Here is a 10,282-nt window from a genome sequence, read left to right as displayed (position 1 = left end):
ATGTATGGTTGGTATTTGGTATTATGTTAAGGGATTATTCTTTAACTTTTTTTGCTTTCATTTTGTATCTATACTCCTCCCTTTTCTAATCATGGCAAATTGATGTATTAATATACAATTGTTTTGTCAACGTCTTACACTCTTTATGCATGGGTATAACATGATCGTTTGAATTCTCCATATTGTATCTTTTAGAACATAACACTATTTGTGATGTGCGTTTGAATTGACATATTGTACATTGATCCGTTTGGATTCTTGTCTTCCATTAAAAGTTAAGAATTTATAGGTTTTTGCAAAATTGAAAGAAAAAAATGTACATATCTATAAATATTAGAAGTTTATGTTATAGTTAAGATTTGTACAAATTATGCAAGACTTAGAGGCTACACACCTATCCTTGGCAACATGAACTCCATGATATCGAGTTTGACAGCAATATTCGCAACACAACCGGTCGCTATACTATTCAAAGACACCATATGAGAATTTCCTTATGCTCTAGCGTGTATTCTAATATGATAATTCTCTTCCAAAATTTAGAATTTTCCTCTGCTTTTCAGAATAACTACCGTGAATTTGAAGGCAACCTAGAAATTATTGAATTTGAAAGATAAAGAATTTATTGAATTATCTTTTCATAATTATGTTAGCCATCTAATAATTAGTATATTAAAAGTTTTTTTGAGAAATTCATGATGCTCAAAAAGATTTGGGTGAAAAAAGGGTACAAACTTGGTTTAATCGCTGGTATTATTGTATATAGAAAGGGATATTATTGAAAATAGTCAAGAGTGAATATTTTTGCAAAATGGTATAGAAAAATGAAATTTTTACAAATGTTCCATATTTTTTTCTCAGTTTTTCATCCAATATATTTTTCTGAGTAAATAATGCAAGTGGTTAAACAAGCTGTCATAAACAAATTTTAGTGGTAAAAAAGAACTATGTTAATTAAAAGTGAAGGGAAAAAAATTGATGTAATTTGTTACAAAGATATTTTATAGGTGATGATAAAGAATGTACAATATAAAATATTTTTGAGTTTAAGAACACACTATAAGTGGTCAAACATAGAGTAAAATTATACGTGGATGTTAAAACGATGACGTTTTGACGGGTTGATTGCATGTAAAATATTTTGTGAATAAGTTGTGTTAACGTTTTTGAAATTTGACTATAATAATATTTGTAATGATTAATGTATGAAAATAGTTTTTCTGGCTGATAATTTAGCTTTGATTATTGTAAAAATTGTAATAATAATTTTAAATATAAAATTATAAATTAGTGTATTAAAAAGAAAAAAATTCTCTCTAACAAAAAATATTTATATATTTATTTTCAAAAAATATATATCACTTATTTTTTAGGCAATTTAAAAACCCGCACATCATGCGGATCCTAACATAGTGTGTATATATACTTAATCTCAGGATCCAAGACAATTACAAGAGCTAATATATCAATCATGCATTATACAAGTTTACAAAACGTTTTCTGAGCGAAGAAATCCTACATTAAATTTGCATGTGCAGTTAAGCTTATTGTAGATGGATGTTTTATTTTGTTGTTGTTGCTTGTTGTAATTTTTCTTTCAGTGTTTTGAATAATTATTGGGAGGTTTTTCTACCAATAAAAAACTGTAACTTCTACAAAATGGCTTGATTAAGCTAATATGTAAATGGGCCTAAGCCCAGTTAAAAATAATCCAATAAGATTAAAAAACTCCTCTGATTGGACTATTCTCAAATACAAAAAAAGAAGAAAATTTGAAAAACTAATTTGAAAATTTGAAGTCGCGTCACCCCAATTCTCATATTGTCGGCGTCAGCGAATAACACTGTGAACGCGTCAGCCAACGATTCGATTCGGCAAAGAAAATGTTCATCCTCTGTAAAACTTGCAATGCAAGCTACTCTCCCATTAAAATCTCTGACATGAAATCAAATTTTTTTTTTTTTTTTTTTTTTTGTGAACGACGTGATGTTGAAGATATGCTCCATGTGATTGAGATTTCACCCATGCATTGTCTTTCATTCGATTCTATTTGATTCGATCTGCAAACAGAAATATCAGGGGAAAAAGTAATATGTGGGTATAGTCATATCACTGATACAGATAAATGCGTACAAAGTGTTCGATGGAATGCTTCAGAGAAAGAAAAAGCCAATAAGAGTTGCAGTGGTGGAAAGTATGAATCCGTTGGCACAGTGTTGGAATCAGTTCCGACATTGTTTAGTTGAGTTGACTATTGTCTGAAAAGATCTCGTTTTTGATTATGTTCACTTATTTTAATCACCAGATTTTTCAACTCTTAATCACATTCTTGATTACTTTATTCATTCTTTATTTCTCTGTACAAGACCGGATTCTGTGGAGGTGATCACGTATTCACACGTGCAGCTCGCGTGATTTTTATGTATGCGTAAGTTTTGTTAAAGTTATAGTGTATATATATATATATATATATATAATACTCTGACTTCAGTAGCTTCTTCATGTGAAGTTTTGCTTCTCTTTGTTGTTAAGGGGTTCTTTTTTTGTGTGACAATGGCTCAAACAGGTGAAGATGACAACAAGGAAAAGTCCTTCCAAGTTGAGCTTCGGTCACAGTGGGCAACAGTTGAGAGATTACCAACTGTTAAAAGGGTTACTACTGCTTTGTTACACACAAGAGATGAAGCGTCAGATAAAGGGAGAGTCATTGATATTACTAAACTTGAAGCTGCTGAGAGACACTTGTTGATTGAAAAGCTCGTCAAACAAATCGAGGCTGATAACCTCCATCTACTCAGGAAAATAAGGACGAGAATCGACAAGTGAGCCACTGCAAGCCTCGAAAAAGTCCATGTTATAATCTTTGTTTTGGTTCCTGAGTATAGTTTTTTATGTGTCATGCCGTGGATGATTTCGATTTTTATGTTTTAGCAACCTTTTAATTCGGTGTAAACGCATGTTATTGTAGAGTTGGTATAGAGTTGCCGACGGTGGAAGTGAAGTTCAAGGACCTTTCTGTTGAAGCAAAATGCGAAGTAATTCATGGAAAGCCTATCCCAACTCTTTTGAACACGGTCAAGGGGTTACTATCTGTAAGTGCTATCAATCTGCTTGATATGGATCGTTTTGCTGCTTTCCATGTTCTTTTATCTCTGTCCTTTTGTCTGTGTTTGCTTAATTAAAAACCTGATGGTTGTTACAGGAGTTCATTTGCTCAAAGAAAGAAACCAAGATAGACATCTTGAAAGGAGTGAATGGAATCATAAGGCCTGGAAGGTAAAGTATTCAAGAGGCTAAACTCTTCTCCCTTAATTTGCATGGCAGAATAAATGAGGCGTGATTGTCTATCTTGTGTAGTAATTATTTTCTTGCATTTATTATTACTGAGTTCAGAAGATGTATTTGTTTTCTTGCAGAATGACGTTGTTGCTCGGTCCTCCTTGTTGTGGTAAAACCACTCTGCTACAGGCACTTTCTGGAAGACTTTCCGGTTCTGTAAAGGTTTGGAAAGAGAAGTAAAAAAACATAAGCCTGTTGAACTAACATCATATAAGATATTAGAGATCACAAGGGTTGTCTTCACTTTACAGGTTGCAGGAGAAGTAAGTTACAATGGTTGCTTACTCTCAGAGTTTGTTCCAGAGAAAACGTCAAGTTATATAAGTCAAAATGATCTGCATATTCCAGAGCTGACTGTCAGAGAGACGCTCGACTTCTCAACGTGTTGTCAGGGTGTAGGGAGCCGTATGGGTGAGGACCACATATTTCATATTTATTCGAAATGAATGATGTTTTGATCTATTGAACTTGGTTCACATTAGCAAGCTATGGTTTCTTCAACAGAAATTATGAAAGAAATCAGTAGAAGGGAGAAACTCCAAGAAATCGTTCCAGATCCTGTTATAGATGCTTACATGAAGGTAGCTAATGAAAGGTTGATATTCTTCTTGTAACACTATTAAGACATAAGCAATCTCAATTTGTCGTTTACCTTTGCTGTTACAGGCAATATCTGTTGAAGGTTTGAAAAACAATTTGCAAACTGACTACATCCTAAAGGTATGCTATTTTCAGGGTTGCTTTTAATCTTCTTACCATTTATATGCTACATTTTATTCAATTTCATGAATCCATATTTCAGATCCTGGGACTCGATATCTGTGCAGATACACGAGCTGGAGATGCCACGAGACCTGGAATATCTGGTGGCCAAAAGAGGAGGTTAACAACAGGTACTTGCACTTCTTACAATCAATCACAGTTGTTTGATGAGAGTTATTAACGATCTATATGTCGACTACTGTAGGGGAAATAGTTGTAGGTCCAGCCACTACTCTGTTCATGGATGAAATATCGAATGGTTTGGACAGCTCAACTACGTTCCAGATAGTTTCATGTCTCCAACAATTGGCACATATAGCTGAAGCCACCATACTGATTTCACTTCTTCAGCCTGCACCAGAAACGTTTGAGCTTTTTGATGATGTGATTCTTATGGGGGAAGGAAAGATAATTTACCATGCTCCACGAGCTGATATCTGCAGATTCTTTGAAGGTTGTGGATTTAAGTGTCCAGAGAGAAAAGGCGTTGCTGACTTCCTTCAAGAGGTATAAGAGTACAATTGGTCATTATTTTTAATCTATTTGATGAAAAACTTTATCCTTCACATGCTTCCGCTACAGGTTATGTCTAGAAAAGATCAAGAACAATATTGGTGCCACACAAGCAAGCCTTACAGTTATATATCTGTTGATTCATTCATTAAGAAGTTTGAAGAATCAAATCTTGGGTTGCTGCTAAAGGAAGAACTGTCAAAGCCGTTTGACAAAACTCAGAATCGCAAGGATGGTCTCTGTTTTAGAAAATACTCACTGGGTAAATGGGAGATGCTTAAAGCTTGCTCGAGGAGAGAATATCTTCTGATGAAACGGAATTCTTTCATTTACTTTTTCAAATCTGGACTGGTACGTTCCTCTACTTTGCCAATGATTCCTTATCATCTACCATTGCCTGCTAACCTTTTTCTTTATGCAGTTAGTTTTCAATGCGTTAGTCACAATGACTGTTTTTATACAAGTTGGAGCCACGAGAGATGCTCGTCATGGGAATTATCTTATGGGTTCTATGTTCACTGCTCTTTTTAGACTTCTTGCCGATGGGCTTCCAGAACTCACTTTGACAATCTCTAGAATGGGAGTGTTCAGCAAACAGAAAGATTTATACTTCCATCCTGCTTGGGCATATGCAATTCCTTCAATTATCTTAAAGATACCTCTATCAGTTCTTGATTCATTCCTTTGGACGTTACTGACATACTATGTCATTGGTTACAGCCCCGAAGTCGGAAGGTGAACAACTTTTTACAGATATCTGCAATGATAAATCCAGATTCAATTGAGTAAACTAGTTCTAACGTTAAGTCTTGCCTTCCTTCAGGTTCTTCCGGCACTTCCTTATCTTATTTACATTCCACCTTTCATGTGTATCAATGTTTCGCGCTATAGCAGCAATCTTTCGCACTTTTGTTGCTTCAACATTAACTGGAGCTACTTCGGTGTTGGTTCTGGCGTTATTTGGAGGCTTTGTTATTCCAAGATGTAAGCTTCCGGTAAATTTTTTCTTTTAATGAAGTTAAGCTTCTATAGTTCTGAAAAGTTAAATACACTCTCATCTTTCAGCGTCCATGCCTGCTTGGCTAGGATGGGGATTCTGGCTATCTCCCTTATCATATGCTGAGATTGGTCTAACCACAAATGAATTTTTCTCTCCCCGGTGGAGAAAGGTAATAGTTCTTCAGAAGACTTTCACACAAGTCTAGGAACTCTAGGTTGCTTATCCGCTTTATATTTTGTGATAGTTAATCTCTGGAAACACTACGGTGGGAGAACAAGTGTTAGATGTCCGTGGATTGAATTTTGGTAGGCATCCTTACTGGATAGCTTTTGGTGCTTTAGTTGGGTTCGTATTATTCTTCAATGCCCTCTACTTGTTGGCCCTGACATATCGGAATAGTAAGTTCACCACAAATGATATGAATTCATGAAGTGTTCTCCAACTAAATATTGACAAGATTTTCTTTGTAAGTTAAGATCCACAAAGATCCCGTGCTATTGTCTCTCATGAGAAGAACTCTCAGCGCTCAAAAGAAGAATTTAAACCCTGCCCTGAAGTTACTTCCCGAGCTAAAATAGGTATCTCTACTTTTATAATCTATTCCATGTTTTTATTTTCTAAACAGGTCAGGTGTCTGCCATCCCTTGTTACTAGATATCTTTTCACATCTTTTGGTCTAATTTTACAGGAAAAATTATCTTGCCTTTCACACCCCTCACTGTCACATTTCAAAATGTGCATTATTATATTGAAACTCCTCAGGTAAATATCGTTTGAGATCAGTATGAATGATTTTGAGATGCTAAAGTTACAAACAGAGCACAAATTTACATGTGACGCACTTTCTTTTTAGGGAAAGACGCGGCAACTTCTCTCTGATGTTACAGGTGCATTGAAGCCCGGAGTTCTCACATCTTTGATGGGTGTCAGTGGAGCAGGGAAAACGACTCTTCTTGATGTACTTTCTGGAAGGAAAACTCGCGGTATCATCAAAGGAGAGATTCAAGTAAGCGGATATCCCAAGGTTCAAGAAACATTTGCACGAGTATCAGGTTACTGTGAACAGTTCGATCTTCACTCTCCTAATATAACGGTGGAAGAGTCTTTGAAATATTCCGCTTGGCTTCGACTCCCTCGTAACATTGATTCAAAGACCAAGAACGTAAGTAATCAGACTCTCAACGACAAATTGACAGAAATTTATTCTGACTATATTCTGGATCTGGCCTCAGGAACTCGTCAATGAAGTCCTTGAGACAGTTGAGCTTGAGGATATTAAACATTCCATGGTGGGACTTCCTGGAATTAGTGGTTTATCTACAGAACAACGCAAAAGGCTGACTATAGCTGTGGAGCTTGTTGCTAACCCTTCCATCATATTTATGGATGAACCTACCACAGGGCTGGATGCAAGAGCCGCTGCCATTGTTATGAGAGCTGTGAAAAATGTTGCTGAGACTGGGAGAACGGTTGTTTGCACGATCCATCAGCCGAGCATAGATATCTTTGAGACATTTGATGAGGTAAAACGGTTAAAATCATTGATTTTACCACATAATCTAAACTTTGACACCCATAGGAACTTCTAATTCCGTTGATTGCAGCTGATCTTGATGAAAAATGGGGGTCAGCTTATCTACTATGGTCCTCTTGGACAACATTCAAGTAAAGTGATTGAATATTTCGAGGTCAGTTTCTCTACAATAATAGACTATTTTCATCTCAGCTGGGTTTCTTGTTTTATTTTCATCTCAGCTGGATTTCACAAGATAACTCTTCGAAAACTATAAATTGACAGAGCATACCTGGACTTCCAAAGATCCAAAAGAACTATAATCCAGCCACTTGGATGTTAGATATTACTGGTAAATCTACAGAGGACAAACTTGGAATGGATTTTGCACAAGCATACAAGGATTCAACTCTGTACAAGTGAGTCTTTGTGCAGCAATCTTCATAATGTTACATTTGGGCGTTAAAACTATCGTCTCAGTGCTGGTTGTTCGGTCTTTTTTTTTGGCAGGCAGAACAAAATGGTGGTTGATCAACTGAGTTCTGCATCTCCGGGATCAGAAGCTTTGAGCTTTCCTTCACGATTTTCACAAACAGGTTGGGGCCAACTAAAGGCTTGCCTTTGGAAACAGCATTGCTCGTATTGGAGAAACCCTTCACATAATCTCACTCGCATAGTCTTCATATTGCTCAACTCTACGCTATGTGGCTCTCTCTTCTGGCAAAAAGCTAAAGACATGTAAGTTTCCGATCCCCATTTGGATGGATGAAGCACATAGCATAATATGACACCCTACCAAATAGTTCAGGTTCCAAATAAAACTTTTGTTTACTGAATCTCACGGATTAGCTTCCAAAAACACTTTGTTTAATAAATCTACAAAACGTTAGTTCTACATTAAATGGTTGTATGTCTCCATCAAATACCACAAAAAAAAATCACAGATCAAGAGGATTATAAGTTTATTAATATGAGTTTCCCTTAATTTGCAGAAACAATCAGCAAGATATCTTCAGCATATTTGGCTCAATGTACACTCTAGTGATCTTTTCAGGGATAAACAACTGTGCAACAGTGATGAACTTCATTGCAACCGAACGCAATGTTTTCTACCGTGAAAGGTTTGCGCGGATGTACTCCTCATGGGCGTATTCATTTTCTCAGGTTAAGATATTTCCATCAAAACTTGGGTTTTGTCAAGTTCTAAGAAATATATCTTATAGCTGATCACTTAGGCTTCCACTGAATAATCCAGATTATACTTATATTTTGCAGGTCCTAGTTGAGATTCCATACTCACTACTCCAGTCTCTACTATGTACAATAATCATATATCCTACGATCGGATACCAGATGTCAGTTTACAAACTGTTTTGGAGCTTTTACAGCATCTTCTGCTCATTGCTCGTCTTCAACTACTATGGAATGCTTATGGTTGCTTTGACGCCAAACATTCACATGGCATTGACTCTACGCTCGTCGTTTTTCTCCATGGCAAATCTGTTTGCTGGCTTCGTCATGCCAAAACAGGTAAGCCCCCTTATTCTCTCACGCCTTTTTTTACATGTCATAGAACCTGTGTTCTTTCTAGACTTATTGCATCAATAACCGAATAGGCTTATAGCTATGTCAAGTCTATCTAAAATCAAAAGTTGCTACATTGCCATTGGAAAGGATAAGTGTATATCATTCAAATAAGAGAAAGAAATGTATGTGCCATGGATTGAAATAAAGTTTTCAGACTCATGAACACAACTTTTTTTTTAACCGTATCCCGCAGAAAATCCCAAAATGGTGGATATGGATGTACTACCTGAGCCCGACATCATGGGTGTTGGAAGGGTTACTGAGTTCGCAGTATGGAGATGTCGACAAAGAGATAACAGTATTTGGAGAAAAGAAAAGAGTTTCAGCTTTCTTGGAAGATTACTTCGGTTACAAACATGGCTCATTGGCTGTAGTAGCGTTTGTTCTCATCGCTTATCCTATTACCGTAGCCTCTCTTTTTGCATTCTTCATGAGCAAACTCAATTTCCAAAAGAAATAGTCTTTTTGTAATAATAGAAGTTACAAGTAAGCTTTTCTTTGTTGTCTCACCGTGAATCTTCTCCTATGTTATTAATTAGTAGAAATGTTTTACAATAGTTTGTGGTGGTCACAAAAAAATAGTTTCTGGTAGAAATGTGAGTAAATAAAGCCTTACAATGAATCAAATATATTTTTTTTTGTGTGACATCAATCTTGGTGATGTCAAAAGATAATCTTGTATACTTTTTTCCCCCATGCACGTGTCTCTGACTGCGGATTCGATTTGATTGGATCTGCAAAATCATTACTCTGATTCAAGTTCTATCGTTGATTTTAAATAAAAGTCGTCACAGTGATTTTTGATGGAATGCCTGAGAGAGAAAGCCAATAAGTTGCGCTCAAGTATGAATATACACTCCACTCGTGTTGGCACCTTTGTTGTTGAAAAGATATCGTCTTTATTCAGCTTTGCGTGATATCAATGTTTACGTAAGTTAGTTTTGTTACGAAACATTCTGCCTTCTTCAACAGCTTCTTCTTTCATTCAAAAAACGCTTGTCATTATGTAAGGTTACAAAAGTCGCTGGTTATAGGACTTATAGTATATGTCACGGCCCTGATCATCCCTAAACTTGGACTGTTGCTGACTTGAATATACAATAATACAAAGCTCTTTTTCTCAAATGTCTTGGTCCATCGTAGATTTCACAGGTTGGTATTACTAGAAACAGAGGATCTGATCTCTGAGAACCGTTGAACTTTGGTCAGGTTTGATCTCTCTTCACAACTAGTAGCAGTAAAATTGTGTACAGGGGTAGTTTGGTAAAATCACGACTGCCCTTATGACTTATGTCGATTTCATTTCCACTGCCAGTTTGGGTGATTTGATGATGTAGCAAACATTATATATTTGAAACGTACTCTAATTTGGTGATTTGATGTAAAGTGATTACACTGTAAAGAATCTTTTTTCCAGGATCATCACGAAAAAGAAAAAAAGATCTTCAGAGACGGCTTGATTTTTGTTGTGTTGTTCAAATATAGTATGCATGGTCTAAAATGTTTCAACTGTAATGTCTCGTGAAAGCAACTGCAATGTCTGTTTATGACTTTTTTTTTTTTGTCCT

The 10,282-nt window shown here is 36.0% G+C and overlaps 1 protein-coding gene across 7 annotated transcripts; it reads left to right on the top strand.

Moving 5' to 3' along the window:
- The first annotated feature begins 1,744 nt into the window (after positions 1 to 1,744).
- On the top strand, positions 1,745 to 9,271 carry LOC104718911 (ABC transporter G family member 41). Of its 7 annotated transcripts, none has more exons than XR_015574535.1 (26): positions 1,747 to 2,428; positions 2,567 to 2,822; positions 2,969 to 3,092; positions 3,203 to 3,276; positions 3,417 to 3,501; positions 3,591 to 3,750; positions 3,844 to 3,920; positions 4,006 to 4,059; positions 4,142 to 4,232; positions 4,307 to 4,608; positions 4,684 to 4,965; positions 5,036 to 5,349; positions 5,438 to 5,598; positions 5,680 to 5,783; positions 5,859 to 6,012; positions 6,091 to 6,192; positions 6,303 to 6,376; positions 6,468 to 6,776; positions 6,847 to 6,903; positions 7,016 to 7,137; positions 7,219 to 7,302; positions 7,413 to 7,546; positions 7,638 to 7,865; positions 8,120 to 8,291; positions 8,403 to 8,657; positions 8,908 to 9,271. XR_015574535.1 is itself a non-coding variant. In XM_019230466.2 (25 exons), the coding sequence occupies exons 1-25, from the start codon at positions 2,425 to 2,427 to the stop codon at positions 9,172 to 9,174; spliced, it is 4,158 nt and encodes a 1,385-aa protein (XP_019086011.2). In that variant the 5' UTR covers positions 1,745 to 2,424; the 3' UTR covers positions 9,175 to 9,271. The 7 variants fall into 7 exon arrangements, 4 of the variants coding, with proteins under 4 accessions (XP_019086011.2, XP_087334572.1, XP_010435036.2 ...); XR_015574536.1 differs by having other exon boundaries at positions 1,783 to 2,422; XM_019230466.2 differs by having other exon boundaries at positions 1,745 to 2,428; positions 6,847 to 7,137.
- The last annotated feature ends 1,011 nt before the right edge of the window (positions 9,272 to 10,282 follow it).

Source organism: Camelina sativa, chromosome 12 (genome assembly GCF_030686135.1).
Source record: "Camelina sativa cultivar CO46 ecotype springtype chromosome 12, ASM3068613v1".
Classification (NCBI taxonomy): domain Eukaryota; kingdom Viridiplantae; phylum Streptophyta; class Magnoliopsida; order Brassicales; family Brassicaceae; genus Camelina; species Camelina sativa.
The sequence above is the reverse complement of the archived record's forward strand: the minus strand, read 5'-3'. Positions and strand labels throughout refer to the sequence as shown.

Bases quoted from the DNA above. Each gene is read 5' to 3' on its own strand.
- LOC104718911 (XM_010436734.3), top strand. From the start codon at position 2,554: ATGGCTCAAACAGGTGAAGATGACAACAAGGAAAAGTCCTTCCAAGTT. The intron at 3,751-3,843 runs GTGAGGACCACA...TTTCTTCAACAG, and splicing joins GGGTGTAGGGAGCCGTATGG to AAATTATGAAAGAAATCAGT. The intron at 3,921-4,005 runs GTAGCTAATGAA...TTGCTGTTACAG, and splicing joins TTATAGATGCTTACATGAAG to GCAATATCTGTTGAAGGTTT.